The 24,622-nt window shown below is 39.2% G+C and overlaps 1 protein-coding gene across 2 annotated transcripts; it reads left to right on the top strand.

The window, feature by feature from the left end:
- The first annotated feature begins 3,245 nt into the window (after positions 1 to 3,245).
- LOC146627666 (leucine-rich repeat-containing protein 4C-like) lies at positions 3,246 to 5,189 on the top strand. 2 transcript variants are annotated; one of them, XM_085357289.1, is made up of 2 exons: positions 3,246 to 4,661; positions 4,707 to 5,189. In XM_085357289.1, exons 1-2 carry the CDS (start codon positions 3,246 to 3,248, stop codon positions 5,187 to 5,189), a joined length of 1,899 nt encoding a protein of 632 aa, XP_085213415.1. The 2 variants fall into 2 exon arrangements, with proteins under 2 accessions (XP_085213415.1, XP_085213414.1); XM_085357288.1 differs by having other exon boundaries at positions 3,246 to 5,189.
- The last annotated feature ends 19,433 nt before the right edge of the window (positions 5,190 to 24,622 follow it).

Raw genomic sequence — 24,622 nt, forward strand, 5'->3', positions numbered from 1 at the left:
TAAGCGGTCTAGTAACCACTCCACAGGTGGATGCTGCAAAAACTTTTTCATCTTTCATTATTGGCTGCTTGATGAGGCAATAATTTGGAGCAAATACTGCAGAAGCAGCCCTAAGAAGAGCCTGTGTGGACAACAGGGGCACAAAAGAAAATATTCACAACTCCACATAACAGTTTCTGTAAAAGCAAGAAATGAATTCACAAATATTGCAGGTCTGGCTGTTTAATTGTCTCCACTTCTGTTAAGCAGGGTCGCGCTTCAGTATGTCTGCAAGACAAAGAGACAGCTGGCAGTTCATAATCTGTTAGGACAAAAGTTGAAAATGCTTTCTTTTCTTAATCCTATTTTCCTTATCTCTTTTCATCTAATTCCATCACAGCACTATGTAAATCCAATTTTGCTGCTTTCATTGTCAGTGTGCAGATATATTGTTTTGCTCTGTAAATCAACTTGATCTTTTCTACTGCCACAGTTTGGATTCTGTTCTGCTGATTCATTGTTTATCTTTTTATCAAGGTTTGATCTGTTGAAAAGGAGGATGAGTAAATAGCGGAGATACAGGGAGTGAGGAAGTTTTCAGAAGTCTTAACTGAAGCATGTTTTTAGTAGGTCATTATATTCATTCATGGCATTGAAAAGACATTGTTTTCACCTAAAAAGATGTGTATAATAAAGATGTGTATACAAAAATTCAGCTTCATATATTAATATTTTCTTCTTGCAGTGTCAATAGAACATCCAAGCATAAATCTTGTATTAAACCATGTGCTGCACTAAACCCTGTTGTTTTGTGCAAGGTTTTAATTTCGAACAAATTAAAACTGCAACAGTGGAATGTGATTTTCAGCCTGGTGTGTGAGCTCTGTCACATTTGCTCAGTCCCCCTGTATGAAAACAAATTCTTTTTCCACCCCCAGGCTTTGGCTGCTTGGAATTTAAATTTTGCAATTGAAGAATTAATGGAGTCAGTAATCAAGCAATTAATCAGTAGTTACAGTAATAGCCTCCCCATTCTTAAGTGAAGAGCTTTCTATTGGAGATTAGGCTGTGTGTTGAACACACTGTATGCCTACAGAAACTATGAATATTGCATCCCAACAACACTGCAATGTTACTGCATGTCTTCATTCGCAGTGCTTTTCCAATTAACACAACAAGAGAAAATCTTCTGGGTTTTTTTTTTTACAAGGAAATTGTGCTTTTCCTTCTAAATAGACAAATTGTCTTGCATAAAACATTTTTGAACACTGTAATTTGTTAATATTCTTTCTAAATTTTGATGTTGACTCAGTGACAACTAACAGAGCTGTTCATTTGTGATTAGTTTCTTTAAATATAAAAGATATTTTACTTAATTAATATATAACACATCTCAAGATAACTCTTATCTCAGAGAGCTCTTTCTGTTATTGTTGAAAGATTGAACCTTGTTGTGTGAAAGACATTGTGTTCCGTTACAAAAATGTTTCACATTTCCTGAGCTATTCATAGCCGAACAACACATATTCCACAGTGGTTCAGTATTTATCGCTGACATTTCACTGGAGGTTGAAAATCTAACAGTATAGTTTACATCTTTTTCTTCATGTTCACATTGATTTTCTGAACATGCTCCAGTTTCCTCCCACATTCAAAAACATTCAGGTCAGGTAGATTAGAGGCTCTATAAATGTTTCCCTTTATCTGTGCTAGCTCTGTGACTCACTTCCGACCTGCCCAGAGTGGTTCCCTGTTTTTCACTTAGATAGTAGTGAGGAAAAAAATGACAATAAAAAAAAACATACTAATGAACTGTATAATAAGCAAAGCAATGAGAAAGTTGTATGACTCAACATAATAAGAGTGTTGTAATTATTGTATTTGAATTCGTTTTTGAACAATGGTGTTGCAATGTAGTCATTAATAATAAGCCGGTAAAGTCCAGAGATGTTATACTGAACATGAAATTAATCAATATGTCAGCGATGTGTCTTTCAGTGGGTTTATTATTCCACAGAATGGATATGATTATGTTTAACACTAAAACACACACATACATTGATTATAGAAAACCAACAGGGTTTTTTTTATTTTTGTGTGACAGACACACTTGGCTGAGATATTTGACAATGAAGGACATCAGAGCATCAGTGGCATTTATGGCATTTAACTGTACTGATCTTTCACTTATTAAGTAGCTGAATACCCATATTGTATAAAACATGTAAGAAAAAATGTATGAAGTGCTTAGTAAAAAAGAAAAAATATTTTGAATGGTCTAATGGTTTAAGGTAAAATGTCTCAGACTTTAAAAGCCAACTTGGGCCCTGGGAATACTCAAGTTCCTTGAGTAAAGTTTATTAAAAAAAAGAAAAAAAAATGTAAAGTGTATATTCAGCAGAAAGCAAATAAAGAGAGGCCACTGTTGTAGTGTTGACCTCACTGCTAGTCTACATTTCAGCTGCTTAATGTTCCTGCCTTAACTCACAGTGCTTTTCCAGTTAACATGAAAAGAGAAAATCTTAACCTTAATCTTTTTAAGGAAGTTGTAAATTTAAACAGAGCTTTTAATTTGTGATTTATAAAAAAAAATAAAGAAAATAAACCCAAATGGAGAGGCCACTGTTGTAGTGTTGAACTCATTGCACGTTCTCTAAATCGATATACACACACATATTATATGTGTATATATAGATATATATAGATATATATAGATATATATAGATATATATATATAGATATATATTTTCACTTGCTTTCATGCTTTTTGTTTGCTGATTTGTGAGTTGTAATCAGAGGTTTCTAGATATCTTGACTCCATTGAAGGACTAGTGGGTGTTGAGCTTATTATTATTTATGCTCCTCCACACTGAAATATAAATCACAACGCAGCAGTCATGGCTGCTTTTTTTCACTTTTTTTCACTCGTTCCCTTCTTCTGCAAACAAACAGCACAGAAATCATTTGTTTTTTCAGGAATTTGGATTATGTGACTGAGATACAAGGACATTGTGCCTGAAAACGCATTTCTATATAAGTTCCCAGTTTGTGTGTGGATGTGGTTAATGGTTGCCACAAGACAGTATATCTTTTTTTAAGGCTATCCTTGTGCTAATAACTCGAAATGGCATGGGATAAACTTTAGTATGCATTAGACTTGTTCACACACTTACCTAATGGGTGTCTTCTCTTTTCTCTTTCTCATTTCATTCCAGTGGGCCAAAATCCTCTTTTAAGAGAGTGAAAGACCAGTCAATGAATTATGAATGTTAAACAAGATGACCTCCTCTCAGCAGCAGCAGATGATGCGAGGTCCTAGGTGGAACCGGGCCTTGTCCGACCCTTTGTTTGTTCTGCTCCTGGCCCTCCAGCTGCTGGTGGTCGCAGGACTGGTTCGCGCTCAGACGTGTCCCTCTGTCTGTTCGTGCAGTAACCAGTTCAGCAAAGTCATCTGCACCCGCAGAGGCTTGCGGGATGTTCCTGATGGCATCTCTACCAACACACGCTACCTGAATCTGCAAGAAAATCTTATTCAAGTCATAAAAGTGGACAGCTTCAAACACCTAAGACATCTAGAGATACTACAGCTGAGCAAAAACCACATACGCAAAATTGAGCTTGGGGCCTTCAATGGACTGGCCAGCCTCAATACCTTGGAGCTATTTGATAACCGCCTCACCACCATCCCAAACGGGGCTTTTGAGTACTTGTCCAAACTAAAAGAGCTTTGGCTAAGGAATAACCCCATAGAGAGCATTACCTCCTATGCTTTCAACAGAGTGCCCTCATTACGAAGGCTGGACCTTGGGGAGCTCAAACGGCTCAACTACATATCTGATGGGGCCTTTGAAGGGCTGAGCAATCTGCGCTACTTAAATCTGGGAATGTGCAATCTGAAGGAAATTCCCAATCTTATTCCCCTAGTGAAGCTGGATGAACTGGAAATGTCAGGAAATCAGCTATCTGTCATCCGGCCTGGTTCATTTAAAGGGCTTATACACTTACAAAAGCTGTGGATGATGCATGCCCAGATCCAGACCATAGAAAGGAATGCTTTTGATGACCTGCAATCACTTGTGGAACTCAATCTGGCCCACAATAACCTTACCCTCTTGCCCCATGATCTATTCACTCCTCTACATCACCTGGAGAGAGTGCACTTACACCACAACCCTTGGAATTGTAACTGTGACATCCTCTGGCTAAGCTGGTGGCTTAAGGAGATGGTACCTGCAAACACCAGCTGCTGTGCCCGCTGCAGTTCACCTCCTCACCATAAGGGACGCTACATTGGTGAGCTGGACCAGAATTACTTTCACTGTTATGCTCCTGTTATTGTGGAGCCTCCCACAGACCTAAATGTAACAGAGGGAAGTGCTGCAGAGTTGAAATGCAGAGCCAGCTCTTTAACCTCAGTGAGCTGGATTACACCCAATGGTTCCATCATGACACACGGTGCATACAAGGTCAGAATCTCTGTGCTGAATGATGGCACACTGAACTTTACCAACGTTACCATGCAGGACACAGGTACATATACGTGCATGGTGAGTAATTCTGCAGGTAACACAACAGCGTCTGCCACACTCAATGTTTCCTCTACGGAAAGCAGTTTCAGCTACTTTACTACAGTGACAGTGGAGACAATAGAAACCCCGCATAATGAAGGCTTCACCACTACTGTCCAACAGAAGGTTGGCCCCACACCCTCTGCTGGTACATGGGAGTCTATCTCACCAACCTCTACAACAACCACCACCGTCCGAACCGCACTCTCCACACGTGCCACAGAGAAGACTTATACAATTCCCGTCACAGAGGTGGGTGGTGAGGGATTGCAGAATGGCTTGGATGAGGTAATGAAGACAACCAAGATCATCATTGGCTGCTTTGTTGCAATCACACTCATGGCAGCTGTCATGCTTATTATCTTCTATAAGATGCGCAAACAACACCACCAGCAGAATCACCATGCACCCACACGCACTATTGAGATCATCAATGTGGACGAGGATTGTGTAACTGGAGGCCCAGGCATGGAGGGCCACCTTACTCTGCCTCCTCTTGAGCACGAGCACCTCAACCACTATAACACCTATAAGACTGCATACAACCATGCCTCCACAATCAATTCTATACACAGCTCAGCGCACGAACCTTTGCTAATCCGGGCCAGCTCAAAAGACAATGTACAAGAGACCCAAATCTAATACTTTTGTGAGACATTTTAAAACTGATGAAATTACTTACAGGCATTATTGACAGAACATTACTGACCTTTGGTTGCGAGGACTGCGGCTGACGCTCGGAATAACAGACTTGTGTTTGGCAAATCAGCGACTAGCAATGTTAATTCAGTGACTTTCGGAATTAGAGTATGTCTACTGTTTCAAAAAGTGTCTTTACAAAGCAGAAGTTATTTATTTAAGAAAAAAATGTTGTGGTTAAATCACGAAAACTGTATTCTGCAATTATTTTTTCAACACTTAATTCATGTGGGTTTTTTTCTTCTTTTTTCCTCGCATATCACAAAATTGGTTTACTAATATACTTTCAACTTCTTTCAAAGATGTGTCAAAAAACATGAAACAAAGTATTGTTCCTTTATTGTTCTTTTTTTGGTATAGCTGCCGATTTTCGATCAGATGACACAGTAACCTCATTTTCCCCATTTATCAAGGAATCCTAGAGCACATTAGTGATTTTCTCAGCTGTGGATTAATTGATGAAATCTTTTGTGACCATCTCTAACTGAGATGAATTAAACACTTGTTCATCATTTTGGAGTGAGTGACAGAACTGTCAGTGATGGAATCTGATCATTATTCACCGTTTAATTATCTGTCACATACATTAGCCACTCTGCGCTGTCATCAATAGGCTGAGGACCTGAAAAGAGGGAAATGCATCCATTTCTGCTACTGTAAAAGTTGAAGCTCACTGCTAGAAGGACAGTTTTGTTAAATTAAATACTGTTGATCTATATGTCTTTGTGTTTCTATTGTATATGTAAAATTTAAAATGATCCCTGATCTCAAATTTGTCTTGACAAATCGCATTATTATAGAAAGCATATAATAAATTGCATTAAGAACCATTGAAATTCTGAAGGTCATGCTACAGAAGCAGCATTAACACGTACTTTAGAAAGAACATAATTATGACTGGAGAGGATGGGAATAATGCTTGTACAGATGTACATGACCTCAAATTCTGGCAAACACCCACTGCCTCAGAATATTTCCAGTGTATCATGGCTTCACCTTTACCTTGCAGTGCTGTGTAGTGTTGCATATGAAGATGATTGCTTTGAAGCCCCATTTTCATGCTGGGACCCCTTACCTCATCTGCAGTACTGCAGGAGTGCTGTCAGAAGTAGACTGATGAGCGGAAGAAAGAGCTTAAACCCTTTATACAGCTGTCTGAGCACATTGCCTGTCATCTTTGTGCCATATTTCCACATGGGCAGTGCCTGGCAGTCCCAGATTCACACCCTGCTCCCGCCAACCACAGAACTTGTCCCTGAGTGGCAAGGCTTAGCTGCAAGAGGCTTATGGGGTGAATGTGTGGGATCGGGCATCAACCAGATGTTTGGGTTGCACCTGACTCTCTCCATCATTAGTGACAACACAATTTACATTTTAATTGATGTGCCTGTGGGCTTTGGATGGGCACAGCTCTGCTGCCATCCATACCCTGGAAAGCATTTCAAAGTCCCAAATGTAATGAATGGTGCCAAGCACCATAAATGCAGTGGTTATGCAGACATTTGAGATGGCACAGGTTTATTTTTAGCAAGTTAACTGTGGTTTTTATTCAACAGAAAAATTTGCAAAAAAAAAGTTAGGCCACTCAAATTCTTAATTCGGTTTGGGTTTTTTTTGTTTTTGTTTTTTACACTTGCAGTAATGCAATCCAGAAAGGAATGCCTTTATTAAAGATGATGTCATGTGCTTTCTGTGGATTCACCACGCATATTATTTAAGTAAAAGCTGGTACTCCACTGAGAATTTGAAACATTGTCCTCTATTAGTTCAAAACATGTCTGGAAAAAAATACATGAAAACAGTCCACTGCTGTGGTCACTTTTAGATGAATGGTGGCAATAGGTGTTTTAAGTTCTGAAAGCTATTCAGAATAATGATTTAAGAAGTGAAAGATTTTCTGTGGGCTTTTCTTCAAAATCATTTACATATTTTACAGAAAATATAGCAAAAAACACAGTTTTCCTGTCAAGATAACAAGCAGCAATGTCTATAGGTCTGCACGTTACACCACCTGTTTCACAAACACATGGGCTACCACAGGTAACAATCAAACAAAAAGATCCCACTGTCTACTATACAAGTTTGTATACTATACAAACCTCATTCAAAACTTCCACAAAGCCAAGCAAAATAAACCAATTTTTACAGAAGTTTTAAAAGAATTCACTCTCATTCAAGTGGTTATGTGTCACTATGAATAAAGGCAAATTAACAAAACGGCTTTAACCGGACATAAGTGCAAACCTTTTACAGCCAATACAGATTTTAGCTTAAATTGAAAAAAAGAATAAAATGCTGCACCCCTTAGCTTAATGCATAGAGTATGGAGATTAAATGAGATACAGTGTTAGTTTGCCTCAGAACAATATGATCTATGCTTGATTCACACCGAGTTTTTATTACCTGGGATACCTGATATATGTATTACAGTTGCACAGATTATATATTTTAATTAATTCATAATCTGTAGTGTAAAAAAACACACACACACACACACACTCCAGCACTCCACACAAACTCACACACACCCTATAATGCAGAGTATATTTAAGAATATTAATTCTATTAAAGTAATTTTATTTTCACAGCTTTTTTTCTCTGCCAGATAAGGAATTATGGAGGTTTAAGATGAGCGCCATTTGAGATGCAAGTGGTTATTGCATGTAGTGTTTCAAGGTGTTTTGATAACCAAGACGTTCTGAATGACGTTCTGAAATCAGAAGTTCTGATGTGCTGTGTACAGCACAGACGTGGGGAATACTGTAGATTCCTAAATAAAATTAGGTCACCGGGTAATATTAGTCCAGATTTAATGAATGATTCCCCTTAATTTTTTTTCAACAACTGGACAGGATTCACCCCATAATTGCCCTTATGTGGAGACTGGCACATTTGTAAACCATATTGTGCGCGCGCGTGTGTGTGTGTGTGTGTGTGTGTCATTCTCTGTTTCAGTTCATACTGGCAGGCAGGGGATCACGATTCTCCTCAGTTTATGTTGAGAGTGTAACCATCTTTCCCTTCTGCCTTTAGTTGGAGGTAAACTGTCTGAAAATTTCAATGGTAACTTTGTTGCATTTTAGTCAAGCTGTCTCATGTGTGTAAGATATCTAAAATATTTTTGTCAATATTCCTTTTTTTCACATCCTTTTCTTTTTCTGAGAAGGAATGCTGTTCTAGTGGTAGATTTATATAAAATACATTTTGAGAATAAAATATAACAAAAACAAAAATTTTTAAATTTTGATTTTACATGTGCCAACAACCTGTTCAAAAATTGAAAAAAAAAAAAAGATAAATATGTTGTAAAAGAATAAGAGATCGATTTTCATGTAAGCATTCTTTCATGACCTTTAAAAGATACGGAGATCGATTATAGAGACCAGTTTGTAGTTCATACACAAAATATGGTTCAAATAAACTATTGTTGTTTTTCTGTATTGTCTGATCCTTGTTTTCAACCTCTGAATTTATTACAGATATCATAGTTGATGTGAATATTTACCTTTTTTCGTCATCAGGAAAAAAAAATTATGCATACATAGTTGTCCAGGAAAAACTCACAGGGCTAAATATACAAAATCATATATAAAATTTCTCACATCCTGTCAGTAATGTCTGAGGGAAAAAAGGAATTTCAAAGACAAAGCAAACAAACTTTTGGTAAATATCAGTGTTCTTTAGTCCTAGTTAGTTCTCAGCCATGGTACTAGCTTGCATGCTACATAAACAGGATTGATAATTAAATTTATATAATTTATTTGGCACTGGATTACTTAGTAGCTTAACATTACAAACTAAACAAATGGAGAACTAATAAAACCATATTAGTGAAAAAATATCTTATCTAAAGCAAAGCACAAGGCAAACACGATGATTGTATTTTTCTAATTTAATTCTCCATTATCTGCATCCACGGGACATTGTTCCAGTTGATAATCAGCCAAGTAAAGTCAGATTCTGAATCTTGATATGACTGATGGAAAGTCATATGAGGAAGTGAAAACTAATAGTCATAAATTGTTAACAAATGAAATAGCTACAACATCAAGCTGGGGCTTTCGAGCAGTTTTGCTGAGAACAAGAACATCCAATGTTATTTAAAAAATAAAAAAATAAAAAAAATAAATAAATGCATCAGACTCTTGCTTGCTATTTTTGGATAGATGAAGATGCCGCTGATTGATTACAGTGAAGGACCTGGGCTAGATTCAACCCCAAACTTCCATGCTAAGGATCAGGCCAAACTGAAATGTGTGGCCGTAAAAACAAACGATAACTTAGAGGAATGTTTTTTGATTCTAAGATATAAATAGCACAATAGATTCCAGCCAGGTATGAGTAAAGGAACCACAAATTGGCAGTCAAAAAAGCAGACAAAAAAATGGAAGATTCACAATAATTGAAGAATTTACATAATGCAGTAATGGCATAATGTCATTAAAAATATTTGCTATTTGCACCCAAGACTTCCAACTTAATAGAAAAATGAAAACGTCTGTGTCCTGTGGAAGTCCAAATCTATTTAAATTAATATATGAGAAATAAGCAACTAAACTGCATGAAAACTATCAATCTGAACCTTTAAAATAAATCTGTAATCATAATTGGAAACTGCTAAATGGAATTGTTCCAAAACATGTTTTTACCCCAAAGTGAAAATGTGGTTGTTGCATTATTCTCAAAAATAACATATTTCAATTTATTTACTTTTTATTTATGAGTCTGCTTTTCATGGATGATGTGGTTCTGTTGGCTTCATCGGGTGAAGGCCTCCAGCTCGCACTGGAACGGCCGAGTGTGAAGCAGCAGGAATGAGGATCAGCACCTCCAAAGCTGAGGCCATGGTTCTCAGCCGGAAAAGGGTGGAGTGCACACTCTGGGTCGGGGATGAGTTCCTGCCCCAAGTGGAGGAGTTCAAGTATCTCGGGGTCTTGTTCGCGAGTGATGGGAGAAGGGAGCCGGAGATCGACAGACGGATTGGTGCGGTGGCTGCAGGGATGCGGACGCTGCACCGGTCCGTCGTGGTGAAGAGGGAGCTGAGTGTAAAAGCGAAGCTCTCAATTTACCGGTTGAGCTACGTCCCTACCCTCACCTATGGCCACGAGCTGTGGGTAGTGACCGAAAGAACGAGATCGCGGATACAAGCAGCGGAAATGAGCTTCTGGCTGGCCTCTCCCTTAGAGATATAAGTTCGGCCATCCGGGAGGGGCTCAGAGTAGAGCCGCTGCTACTCCACATCGAAAGGAGCCAGCTGAGGTGGTTCGGGCATCTGACAAGGATGCCTCCTGGGGTTGGTGTTCCGGGCATGTCCCACCGGGAGGAGGCCCCGGGGCAGACCCAGGACACGCTGGAGAGATTATATCTCTCGGCTGGCCTGGGAACGCCTTGGTGTTCCCCCAGATAAGCTGGAGGAGGTGGCTGGGGAGAGGGAGGTCTGGGCTTCTCTGCTTAGGCTGCTGCCCCCATGATCCGGCCCCGGATGAAGATGGATGGATGGATACTTTTTATTTATTTTAAAGGTTGAATATACAACCTTTCCACTTCTGTGGAACTTTCTTATCAGTAACAAGCTAAAGCCCAAAGTCTTCTTCTTGAGGAACCATTTCAATTGTAGTGCCAAGTGATCTTCTCTGGAAAGTGTGTGATAAATTGGTTTTCATAATGGTTGCCTATTGAAAACATAACCCAGGGCCTTTTCCACTGGCTCCTTACTAATGCACCATTAAACTCCTCTTTTTCTTATTTATTCTGTTCCTAAGGCTCAGATGAATTAATGGATGCTTTCTGACAGTGCATTGCTTGGTATGTTACTGGCATTTTTTTGTTTGTTTTGTTTTTGTTTTGTTTTTTTTATAATGTAATATGTCAGCATTCATATAAAACTGTGAAGAAAAATATGTCACTACAAGAAATGTTTAAAGAGGACCTATTATGCTCATTTTCAGCTCAGTATTTATGTTCTTGGACTCTACACAAGTAGTTGTTCATGATTCACAGCATAAAAAAATAATAATAATGACAATATTTTATTCTGGATCCTGATGCAGTCCCTGGGTGTTTCCACAATTCAAAACAAGCTGCTTCATTTTCTGTGTCTTTAAGATCCCCCAAAGCTTAGCACCACCCAACTCCTCTTGCCAGTATGGAAATTGCCATGACAAATAAACTGGCATTTTCTCCAGTCATTCCCTTTATGTTTGTGTACAAATGTTATCCAGATGGGACATTTCTGTTCACTAAATATTACAGTCATTACATGATAACTGAGAGACACACTGGTGGCTTTAGTGTTTTAGTCACAATGTCTGTATATGTGAGACATGTTATGCTACAGACTTTTCTAGACTGTAGCACATACATTTTATAAGATGAACTACTAATCAGTAACAAAGTGTCCATATATTTGTTGTTGGGGTGTTCTCTATATAAACCTGAAGTCTCTATAGAACAGCTGAATATGCAGAAGGACAAAAAACATTGTTCACTTTCAGGTCACAAGCCATCCCAGTTACTATGTTATTGTACCACATGCATGTATATGCGCATCAGTTTTTAATATTAATAGAACATTGGAATATTCAGGCATTAACTAACACACTAACTTTTATTTGTTACAGATTCAACAGAGAGAAGTTGCTTGCAGTGTGCAAATTGCTGCGAAAAAGAAGCTAATTTCAGTTAATTTCTGCTCTGTTTCATGAAACCAGTGTTGCTGAGGAACAATAAGTGAGGCTTGTCTCTAAACACACAGCATGAGGACTAAATGAAGAGTTTTATGACACAGCCAAAGTTTTAGCACTGAAATAACTTGCCAATTACAAACACGTTCTGACAACATCTCTCTCCTGAAAATAAATTCTCCTTGTACCGACTGTCACAACCGCAGCAGGGATAATCTGTGCTTTTTTCAACATTAGTTTTTGCAATTTGCAGTAAATTGTGTTCCACTGATTTTGTAATTCACATTTGTGTGACTCATCTCAATATTCTTCTGCTGAAAGTTCTACTGAAATATATATAGCATAAGGCCAACTGTAAAAATACTCCTGTTCACAACTGTCAGTCACAAACTGACACTGAGCCTCTTTAATAAATCCAGTAATTTTTTTTCTTATGTCAAGAGAAGGTTTTCGGCTGCTGACATTAGTAAAACTGGCCCTAAAAGTTCCTTCTTTTTTATCAAATTCTGTTAAGAAATATACTCTTTTTTTTTTTTTTTTGCCTGTCCCATTTGGTTCTTTAGCCATCAGAATTGTTGTCTGAAGACCAACAAGGATACCCAATGGATTTACTTTGCCAAATGGATCATCGTGGCATTGCCGTATTGGTCCATTTGGTCGATTTTTGTTTTTATTATTTATTATTTTTTATTTTCAGATGTTACAGACGGGACAGACATGAGTGAGGGATAGGAAAGGGAGAAAGAAAGAGGAAGGAAAGGAAAAACAGAAAGGGAGAGGGACAGTGAGAAAGGGGGGGAGAAAAGAAATAAAAATCTCCTGGATCACCTGTTGAGAGAAGAATAGAAAACAAGCAAAAAAAAAACAAAGCAACATACTAAACGCAACACCATCGCATTAATCTAGCTAAGTGTAAACAGCAATAAATACTAAATATTCAATGTTGTTGTGCAGCACGCAGGACAGATGTGCTTCGGAGTAGCAGTCAAGAAAGGTGTAATTTGGGTCTACGAGCAGTGAACACCCGTGTGCATACCTGTGTGGATCAGCGCGCTTGTATTCCAAAGGTTTCTCCATGTAACAATCTGCTAGGGAGTGTGGGGGGGCCACAGCCCCGTCCTCCGGGGTGTGAAGCGGGTATGGAGGAGATCAAAACTCCAGACATCCAGAGGCCCCCAGAACACAAGAGACCATGGAAGACCAACAGAGGGGCAGCCGCGCCACTGTTCCAGTAAGAGCTGAGGAGAGTCCCAGATGAGGGTTCACTCAGCAGCCGCGGAGCAGAAGCCAGGGGGAGTTGCAGTGACGCGCCCATGAGCTCCGCCGGCCCCCAGCTGTGCCTGAGTGACCGAGCCCCAGGCCGAGAGGCCGGGGGCACCCCACCTCCGAAGGGGCCCAAGCGAGCCCCAGGCTCCAGGCCCCGATAAGCGGCCGCCAAGGAGTGAGCCGGTGTGTACCTGGACGCCCACCCCCAGACACAAAGAACCACCAACGCACCGACACCTGAGGGAGTCCGCCACTGGCAGGGGAAGTGGTGGTGGGCGGAGATAGGCCTCCAAACCTTGGAGGGCCTGAGGTGTCCCCAGAGAGGTGGCGTCTGATACCCAACCTGACATATAGACACAGACATACAGGCACACACAGACACAAACATCCATCCCCCCCCCCCCCCCCCCCCCCCATGCTCTCATATGCACTTACTCCACACTCAACCAACGTGGAGACAGACATAAAGAGACGCTGTACACACGATCACACTCCCCAAGCGTACTCTACAAACCGGGTCTAGGTACCCTTGCCCCTGGAGGGGGGAACTGCACCCAGACCCAGGTGGTGTTACCCTTTTCCCTGCGGTGGGGAGAGGCAGACCACCCCGACTCCGTAGCAGCAGGGAGGCCCCACACCCCAGACCGCAGTCGGACGGCCAACTCCTCCTAGCCATCCCGCTCCAGCAGGCCGCAGAGAACGGGGGTGGGAGAAGACTCCAAACCTCACTCCACCCGCTCATTGTAATGTTGATGCATGTGTGTTCTAAGGTGCAATCCAGTAATCCAGTAATTTTTTTTCTTATGTCAAGAGAAGGTTTTCGGCTGCTGACATTAGTAAAACTGGCCCTAAAAGTTCCTTCTTTTTTATCAAATTCTGTTAAGAAATATACTCTAAAACAGAGAAGAGAAACACACAGAACTTCTTGCTAGCAAGGGCAGCCTCCAGACTGAGACTCGCACTAAGAAACTGCCCTGGTCTTTATTTATACTTCAGTGAGTGTTTGTTCCTTACATTGGAATGTGGAGGTGTGTGTGTGTGTGTGTGTGTGTGTGTGTGTGTGTGTGTGTGTGTGTGTGTGTGTGTGTGTGTGTGTGTGTGTGTTCAGAGTGTGTGTTCAGAGTGTGGCCCCATAACCGACTTCCCTTAACCTGCTGGTCTGGAAAATCCAACAGTTCATCTATATGTAAAAAAGCACTTAAACTAAAACTGACATAGCTACGTTAATCCTACCGTAAAACAATAAGACAAGGTACGACCTCTCTCATGCTCCTAGGATGTGGGGGTGAACACCCTAGAATGTTACAGAACTCCTAGGATGAGACATTCTTTCAATATGCCACCAACTATATACTTCTACACACAAATGATTACATGCAGCATTCTACCATATGCAAACTTACTGTATATCATTAAAAGATTATACTGACTACTAAGTACAATTTTCTTATTAACAAATTCCATCATTTGTAATGAAGAAAAAGTTTTCACAGACTCTTCTCGTTTATGTGTCCTCTGTAAAACAATGGGGTTAGAACACATCGTGGCAAAGTAATATGCACATTTTGTAGTCCATCTTCTGTCGCTGATTGTAATGTAATGACTGTAGTTTCAGCAGGGTGGACAGCTGGCGTCACATTGTTAAGGAGAGACAAATGTAATGCTGTTCCAATTCTGAGCGCATGGTCCTTCTAAAGTCCTTAGCAATACTCCTACCCACTCTTCATTGACCTCGATGAGGCCAGGAATAGGAGATAGGAGGTACTTTTTTGAATGCGCCCTAGGTTTGGCCTGTTTACCAGGTTATCTGGGGGAACCTGCACGACACAGCTGGTCTTCTTTTACTGACATTGACAAAGAAGATGATAATTAGGTGTGCACAGCTGAAGAACGTGAAATCCAAAGCTTCACCCAAATGGGAGAAAAGTGCATGGAGGATAATTGACTTGGAGGAAAGAGAGAAACTAAAGCAAACCGACAGCCATTATGGCAAAATTATTTCAGGAGAGGGGGTTTACTATGCTTCATCTAACTAACAATGCAGTAAACCAACTGCCCAGTTGCATATACAGTACAGCAAACACAGGTGACCTGCCATGTGACCAGCCAAACTCATTCTCTCTGCCTTTCTCTCTTTTTTCTCTTAAAACCATATATATGCATTAACCACAGATGGAATAATGGTAAAGCTTCTTTCTGTGTGGGTGATCACAGGAGGTGGTGTTGCCTGATGCAGTATTCTCCGTCTGTGTTCCCGTGGAAACTGTGATAGTAGGATGCACTGAATGACTGACCCTCTTTAGCATGTCAAAAGATAGCTATGCACAATAATCACAAGTCACAATCATTTTTACATGAGTAGGTTTTCTTGGTATACATGATATGATCAGCTGACCCGCTCCTCTTTGTGGATTTGCACAAATGAATTCAAGATGTCGGCAGATTTTTCACATGTTTTTTGGCTGATACCATCCTCTACACTGCCACAATACTGTATACTGTCTTTATATTAGACTGTATACAGTTGGTATAAAGGTGTGACAAGCTAACCTTTGCATCCCATACAAACTACAAAGTATTTTCTGGTAATATTTGAATAACACAAAGTTAGTATACCTTAGTTTGTTTTTGCAGGAATATCTAATATATGATTAAAATTATGACATCACATCACATTTAAGGTTTACATTTTTTAAAGTTTATCAGGCATCACTGAGCATCCTTACCTTTAAATCTAACTTCTCTTCTCAACATGTCCTGTCTTTTCTTACATTTTTAACTGAGTGAATTTATCTCACACTCTTTTCTCTCCCTGTGAAATACAGCATCTGAACCTTTAGCTAACAACACACTATGTGACAAACTGCACACAAACAGTTTGTGTGTTTGCTGATGTTTGTTGAGCTGCTAGAAACATTGAATTTGAAATTACCTGCCACTTAAAATAACCAGAAAAACCCAAAACAAAACATTGCTCTCTTCATGCTTCCTCTTCTTCTGTCACGCTACCTAGATTCTGAATTACTGCAACTACAACTTGCGGACACCTGCACTCCTTCAGCTTAATTTAACCCTAGATTATAAACGATACATGAACCTAAAGTAATGAGTCTGTTCTCAAAATGAAAGGCGTAGAAGCTACAGAAATGTGTTTTAAAATGTAGGGAGTAAAATTAAAAAGTTGTTGGTCATCTATATCACACTTAAAGTCAATTGATAATTGTATTATTATTATGTGATTGAACGTTTGCAGCTAGCTCCTTTATTCTGTCATATACATTACATACAATATAAAAATTAAATAAATAATTAATAACATGCTTTTCTGTTATACATTTTGTAGTTTTTTTTGGGGGGGGGAAGCAATTTGCTATTGGTTGTATGGTATTATAGCAAGTGGTTATGTTTTGCATTACTGACCAACTCACTGACTTGTCTGCTTACAGCCCTCAGGGGCAACTATCAGTTTTGGGCATGTTTGTCACCAGTGTCAAGCTTTTATGAAAAATAATTGAACTTTTTCTTTTATTCTTCACATTTACTGATGATACTGTACCTTCATCTTTTAGTTACATGCATACACCTTGGTTATTGGAAATGCCTAATCAGACAATCACATGGCAGCAACTATATTTACATGACAACATTATCGCCACCCGCTACACTTCAAACATCAGAATGGAGAAAGTCATTTAAGTAACTTAGAATGTGGCATAGTGTTTGTTGCCAGACGGGCTAACAGATCTTCTGGGATTTTTGTGCACAACCATTTCTAGGGTTTTATAGAGAATGTCCTGAAAAAGATGATCTATCCAATGAGTGTCAGTTGTCTAGGTGAAAAACACCTTGCTAATGTCAGTGGTCAGAGGAGAATGACCAGATAGCTTTGAGCTAATAGGGAGTAACCTAAAATAATTACCAGCCAAGGTATGCAGAAGAGCTTCTCTGGTCGCTATGGTAGAGCGTAAACATTTCTTTCAAAATAAGACACACAACTACAACATGGGAAAAGACCCAGGGAAACCGGAGCTTCAACTCTCGTGGCCTGGTACCAAATGACTCGATTGGGGACCGCTGCAATAGAGCAGCAGCTTTGGGATGTCCCAGAACAGGACATTTAAATAAAATCTGCAGGAACTGTGTGATGCTATCACAACAGTATGGACCAACATCTCTAAAAATCTTTCCAGCGCCTTGGTAGTTAAAATAAATAAATTCAAGGATGTGGAAAGAGAAAATGAAAAATAGTTTTCAATGTGAGGTGTAATGAAACAGCCTTGTGCTGTCAGCCATTTAATTTTATTCCACTAAGCTAACATACCCAACATACTAATAGAGAAAGGAGCCCTGTAGGCCATCTGCTTCGAAAACACATTGCTGCCTTGCTTGTCAAACCACAATCATTTTTGGCCAGGGACAGAATGTTCCTCTTGCAAGACTATTTGCTGGGTAAGTAAAGCAATGCATTAAAGTAACAGGTAGTTACCATATAATAGTAGTTAATACGAGTGACTACATAATACTGCTTTAACACTTCTGGCTACCTGAATTGGTGGAGCTTATGAAAATCGTACTTTTACCTTAGTTTTGATCTCTGCTATTGCTGAGAAAAACATCTGGCCTGCACTTTAAACATGATCTTTCCTCATTAAAGATCCTTTACTCTTACCATTCTTGTATTCTCACCACAGCTAACAAATCACATATTAATCTCCATTTGATATTTTGTAATTTTGCTGCATTTTCTAATGTTCTGCTTGTTGACTAATAGGGGTGCTTATCATTGTGCATTGTTCAGTTTATCACTAAACGCTCTAAATTTGTACATATAAATTACATCTCTAAATTACAAACAACCTACTTTTATAAACTCCTGTTTTATAAAAGTGAGCTTGCTGCAAGCACATATTTGAAGGTCAGGTCTTAAGAGGGAAAAATCCTCCTAACTGTGCCAATTCATTAATCTAAAGCTCAATGCAGGAACAAAATGTATTTGGATGATGAATGTCCAGATCAAAGGCTTTTGCTCCCCCAAAGGCATGAAATTACACAGAAGTAAAGCTCTAGCTCTTTTTATGAATTTAATTCGTGATACTAGACCAGGTAATTTTTTTTCAGATTTATATTGTAGTGTTTTAACGATGCTTGATACACAGATTTTTCTGAAGAAGCCAAAAGCATGGGTAGAACACATGACATCAATTAATTAATAATAAGCACTATAAAAAATAACAAACAGAAACAGCCCAAATAGTAAGACATGGCATATGAAGAATTACACTGAAGCAGACATGGAACTAACAAGTATGTAATGAGTGTATGGTGGAAATCTGGTTATGTATGATCTTAATTGTCAGTTTTAAATGAAATATTGTTGTGGTGTTTTAACATATAATAGACCTTTGTGCCATCTCACCCTTTTCTTTTTCAATTTTGTTGAGTCAGAAGACCCTGACTCTGAAGTAAGAACGTTGGAGAAAGTGTGCAATGCTTACAAACTGGGACACTTTAAAACATTTTAAACCAGACATACCAATTCATCTTTCTTTGAGACTTTGACAGAAGACACAAATTAATCTCATAAAATTCAGATTAAAATATATAATACCAGCAAAGAAAGACAAGTAGCATACATATCATCAATCTATCTATCCTTTGTGTTTCCTTCTATTTGATAGAGTTGGATGTCTCGAGACATTTACGTGGTCTTGGTCTTGCCTTGGTCTCGGATCCCTCAGTCTTGCTTTCTCAGATTGACATAGTGTTCGGGAGATTTGGAGTCAACCATCGGCAGGGGTTTACTGGGCTTAAGCTCGGGTCATTTTATCAGAAGCCCGGGGACTTCTGGAGTGTAATTTGTTTTATAGTTAGATGCCTGACTGACAACTGTATAAAACAAAAACTACACACAATATTTGATGCACATAGCGCACAGTCGTAAATCCCCCCTAATTTTGGTATAATCTGAGCTCAGGCACTAGGCGACTGAGCACAGCACATACGCATGTGAGCGCCTGCGAGTTTGCTGTAGGAGAAGCGCAGCCAGGCAGACAGAGGAGGGCTTAAGTTTGACCAGGTACCAAAACAAATCTTTCATACTGTACAAATAATGTAAATATGACGGTGTATCACAAAAGATTGATATCAAACTGATCACAACAAATGGAATGAAAAGCCGAATAACAATGTTGTTTTTTTAAAGAGTCTTAGCTTACATGTGTGTGAATGGGTGGATGACTGGATATGTAAAGCGCTTTGGGGTCCTTAGGGACTAGTAAAGCGCTATATAAATACAGGCCATTTACAGGCCAGGGCATGTGTTTATTTCATATTTTCAGTTGTTACCCTCCACGGCTAAACAAAGCACTCTTAATCGGTTTCAGTTATGTACTGATGAACACAACAATGGACATAAGGGGCTTGTCTGTGAAGGTTCTCAGTCATCCAGGTCATCGTAGTCAAAGGAGCTTGCAAAGAAAAGCGTCTGGACTTCTTTAAGTTGCTTGAAGACGTTTCACCTCTCATCCGAGAAGCTTCTTCAGTTCTAAGGTCAAATGGTGGAGAGTCCCACATATAAGCCTATTGGGAGTAACCCCCCACAGAGGGACAAAAGGACCCCCTGATGATCCTCTAATCGCCTGAGCCAAGGTGTGAAATTGGGTGTGGGTCCCAATCAGCCAGAGTTTCGGGTGAGTTCATTGTGAAACCTGGCCCCACCTTATCATGCGAATTCCTGAGATCAGATGGCCCAGGATGTGAGTGGGCATTAAGGCGTCTGGGAAGAGATCTCAAAACTGGATTATAGATGGCAGAGAGTTGGTGTCGTAAACCCCCGCCTCTGTTCAAAGATGGTCGCTCACAGTGGACATAGATGGCTTCTTTCACTCCTCTTTCAAACCATCTGTCCTCTCTGTCCAAAATGTGAACATTGGCATCCTCGAAAGAGTGTCCTATATGGGCTCAAAATGTGGTCATAAATATTTTGTACTTGTAAAAAAGATTTGTATGTGTAAAAAAGATTTCTGTGTGCGTAAAAAAGATTTGTATGTGTAAAAAGAATTTGTGTGTGCGTAAAAAAGATTTGTATGTGTAAAAAATATTTGTATGTGTAAAAAGAATTTGTGTGTGCGTAAAAAAGATTTGTGTGTGCGTAAAAAAGATTTGTATGTGTAAAAAAGATTTGTGTGTGCGTAAAAAAGATTTGTGTGTGGACTTAGAAAAAAAAACCCTGCAAGTTACAAGTACGGATTTTTGACCCTATTTTTCTTCCCTTCATCTGATTGGTCAATGTCATGTCAATCACAAATGTAACAATCCAATCAGAGAACAGATGGGTTTGGCTGTCGAGGGGCGCTTTTTTTGAACTGCAGGTCTTTGAAGGGAATAAATGCCCTTTTACATGCCAACCCAGCGTTTTCCTTCATCACCACGAAGGAAAACAGTCTGTGGTCGTCCGAGTTTGGTGATTTTTATGTCACAGGTCTATGTGTTTAATACAGGGACTTCCACAGCCTTTTCAACAGCGCTGCGGACCGCGGGGTGGGGGCGGGCAGTGTTTTGGAAATGACAGTCTTTATTACAAAGCTTTCTTCGTTATGAATTAGCATACATGTTTTTATTGAACATTTGAAGAACTAGCAAAAAAAACAAACTCTTGTAGAGGACATAAAGTCAGAGATAAAAACGACAAGGAGCAGGTGCATCTAGTACAGGTAGAGCTGCTGCAAAAACCCACAGAGCCCAGCAGCCAGCGTAACAAATTCTGGATCCTTTGCTTTTAGTTAGCAGTTAGCATTAGCAGCACATCCTGCGTCCGATGTGAAAGGACTTTTATGCTGTGCACTGTGACTCACAGCAATGGTCCTGGGTCAGCCCTGACTTTTTTTTAAACTAATCCTAAAGCAATAATGTTATTTCTAACCACTGATATACCACAACCTTTTCCTTTCAACAGCTACTGAAAGTTAGGGGACCTAGCTGCTATCGGATATTTATATAGCGATCCTCCAGCTTCAAACGGTATCACCCTTCAAGGACCTGCAGTTCAAAAAAGCGCCCCTCCGACAGCCAAACCCATCTGTTCTCTGATTGGATTGTTACATTTGTGATTGACATGACATTGACCAATCAGATGAAGGGAAGAAAAATAGGGTCAAAAATCCGTACTTGTAACTTGCAGGGGTTTTTTTTCTAAGTCCACACACAAATCTTTTTTACGCACACACAAATCTTTTTTACACATACAAATCTTTTTTACGCACACACAAATCTTTTTTACACATACAAATCTTTTTTACACACACACAAATCTTTTTTACACATACACAAATTCTTTTTACACATACAAATCTTTTTTACGCACACACAAATCTTTTTTACACATACAAATCTTTTTTACAAGTACAAATCTTTTTTACAAGTACAAAATATTTATGACCACATTTTGAGCCCATAGTCCTTTATCCTTAAGATGCAGATGGACTGCTGAGTCTTGTCCTGTGGAGGTGGCTCTTCTGTGTTGTGCCATGCGCTTGTGAAGTGGCTGTTTGGTCTCTCCAATGTAGAGGTCTGTCCCTCTGTGGGGGGATACTCCCACTAGGTTTATATTTGGGACTCTCCACCATTTGACCTTAGAACTGAAGAAGCTTCTCGGATGAGAGGTGAAACGTCTTCAAGTAACTTAAAGAAGTCCAGACGCTTTTCTTTGCAAGCTCCTTTGACATAAGGGGCTTCTTTCACAGAAAAAACTCATACACATACACTTTAGGGAAAAAACATAAAAACATTTTTTTTTACTGTTAAACATCAATTTAGAGTAAACTTTTTTGTTTTAGATAAACAGATATTGAAATATCTTTTGAATTAGTCAAATGTCAGAATAAAGAGAGAGAGGGCTGTCTATTTTTTATCACTTTCATCAAATTTAGGAGTACATATACACTAAGTTTATTGTTAAGTAATAATAAAACTCCAGACGATTCCATTCTGAGCTTAAGAAGCCTCTGATAGGTTAGACTAGTAGAGTCAATTTGAGTAAACTGGTGGCACACCTGTGGATGCATATAAGGCACCCCCAAAACACAGAGTCTGTTTCTTTGACATTTGAAAATCAAAAGATATCAACCAAAACCTCCATAAGTGTGGCTCAATTTTGAATACAATTTGGGTGCCATTTGCAATTAAGAAATACATACAATGTCTCTCTTTACTCTTAAATTTAACAAATATGTCTTTTTTTATTTATCAATCTAAAAAAATAAACATTTAGTCTGATTTGATGTTACTATTAAAAAAGTGTTTGTGTTTTTATCTGAAGAGTATGTAAATATCTGGTTTCAACTGTATATTTGATGATGTTGGTGTTTGGCTTGCTTGTCAGCACAAAGAGGGAGAGAGAGGAACAGAGTGGGAGATGGAGAGGAGAATGAGGACAGAACAGAGATGGAACAAGAGCCAGGTGACACACACATGTTAGTCAAACGGTTGTTTGCCAAAACTCATCAGAACATGTATCTAGTACCTAGTGTATCTTTTTAGATACCATTTGTTACTTTTCAAATTCTATATTTATTAAGTTTTGCAGGCTTGTTTGCGCAACAAGGCTAAATAATTATATAAACTTTTCTGAATCTAAATAGTGTACTTTGGTAGAATTAAAAAATAAGTGTAGTGCAGGTCTATGATGAATTTTAGTGCTACTATCATCTAATTTTGATTCTGGTTCTGTCTTGGTTAAGTTTTGAACTGATTTTGAACTCTTGTAGTCCTGTTTTAATTCCCGATCAGTTCTGGGTCTGGTTGAATTGGGGTTTAGTCCTTGTGTCTAGATACAGCCCTGATTTTGTTCTGCCTTGCTGCTTAATTAAAAAACTACTTTAAGGTGTCCTGCATATGTGATATATATATATATTTTTTCCTATATGAAGTCATTCTTTTTTGAACAAAACTCAAAACACAGCCTAATAAATCTTTCAGTAATTTCTGCCGTGCTTAGAGACTGCTTTGTAGTGAATCAGAAGAGTCGACACCCATTGAGTGAAAGCTGGCTCCTCACTTAATTTCCTTTCGCTGCTCAGCTCTCACACAGTGGCTCAGCTGTGCTCCAATCCCCCCATATTGTGCCCAATCACATGCGAGGATATAGGATAATATCATTATGTGAAAAACAGAGAGGGTGAGAGACGCGACAGTCAAGTGGAGCATGTGTCTGTCCTCTCAGTAAGTGAGTGAGACAGTAGACAGCGTTGAGGAGGGCTGTGCGAGTGCATCGCAAAACCACATAAATATGCCTGACACCTGTAAACGAAGCAGCATCTGGATGCAATTTAAAGACTTTTTTGTCTTGGTCTCGATACCCTCTGGTCTTGGTCTTGTCTTGGTCTCAGTTTAGGCGGTCTTGACTACAAGTCTACTATCTGATACCATTTGCTGCTGAAGTGAATATGGAAACCCCTGCACTATACAAAAGAAGGTTTTAGCTAACTGGATCCTCTTTATTTAGCATTTCTTGAATCCAGTTATAAGAATGTGGGCTGGTACTTATATAGTGCCTTTCTATACTAATTGCGCACTCAAAGCACTTACTGCTACTAGCCTCATTCATCCAGTCACACACACAATCTTTTTTATTTCATTTTTTGAAATGTAAGTGCTTTTTACCTAACATTCTCATGCACATGTAACCCTGGAGAGTTACTAAGGGTTTTAGTGTGTTATGAGTGATGTTAGTATTTTGAGTTCACTCTTAAGTTTTATTAAGTTAAATTATTTTGTTGAGAATTAATAAAATAGAAGATGTCTATAATGTCCTGATGGTCCTTGAAGTATACAGGGGGAAGTACCGCCTCCTGCCGTTCACTGCGTAGCAGTTAGGGATATCAGGAGAGAGGGAGAGGAAGAAAAGTCCGTTTTTTTCCAAGTGAAAAGCGTGGTTGTTTTTATTCAGTCGGATTGTACGGTGGAAATAAACTATCTGGAAATTGTTGTTAACCAGAAAGGAGTTTGTTACTGCTCGGATTCTTCTGGGTGAGTTAATTTGTTGTGAACAAGAATATTGTGAGTTTAAGCCACTAACGATGACATGCTAGCGGCTATCGCGGCTATTGCTATTAGCCATGTGGCTGTACATGTGTGATTGTGAGGATTAAACTGTATGTTAGAGTTTGTTAGCTTCCTATGACGATGCATGTAAAGATTGTAAGTCATATGTATGCTGTAGATGTTGATATGTTCCTATATCAATCCTTAATTGCGTTCATTGTGAGGTGAATACAGTTTAAAGAAAATGGGGTTATGTTTCTTTGTAGTTGTGCTACAACGCTTCACCATCGCCATTTTGAAGCTCCAGGAGAGCCCATTTTATTGGTTACTTTGGTAAGAAGTTATCATTGTCTATGTTTTGGAATATTCTGTCGTTCTTTCTGTATA

Source organism: Diplotaxodon limnothrissa, linkage group LG7 (genome assembly GCF_057381915.1).
Source record: "Diplotaxodon limnothrissa isolate DT_005_m linkage group LG7, D_limnothrissa_male_GT1.1, whole genome shotgun sequence".
In the NCBI taxonomy this organism is placed as follows: Eukaryota; Metazoa; Chordata; class Actinopteri; order Cichliformes; family Cichlidae; genus Diplotaxodon; species Diplotaxodon limnothrissa.

Coding starts and splice junctions, on each gene's coding strand:
- LOC146627666 (XM_085357288.1), top strand. CDS start 3,246: ATGTTAAACAAGATGACCTCCTCTCAGCAGCAGCAGATGATGCGAGGT.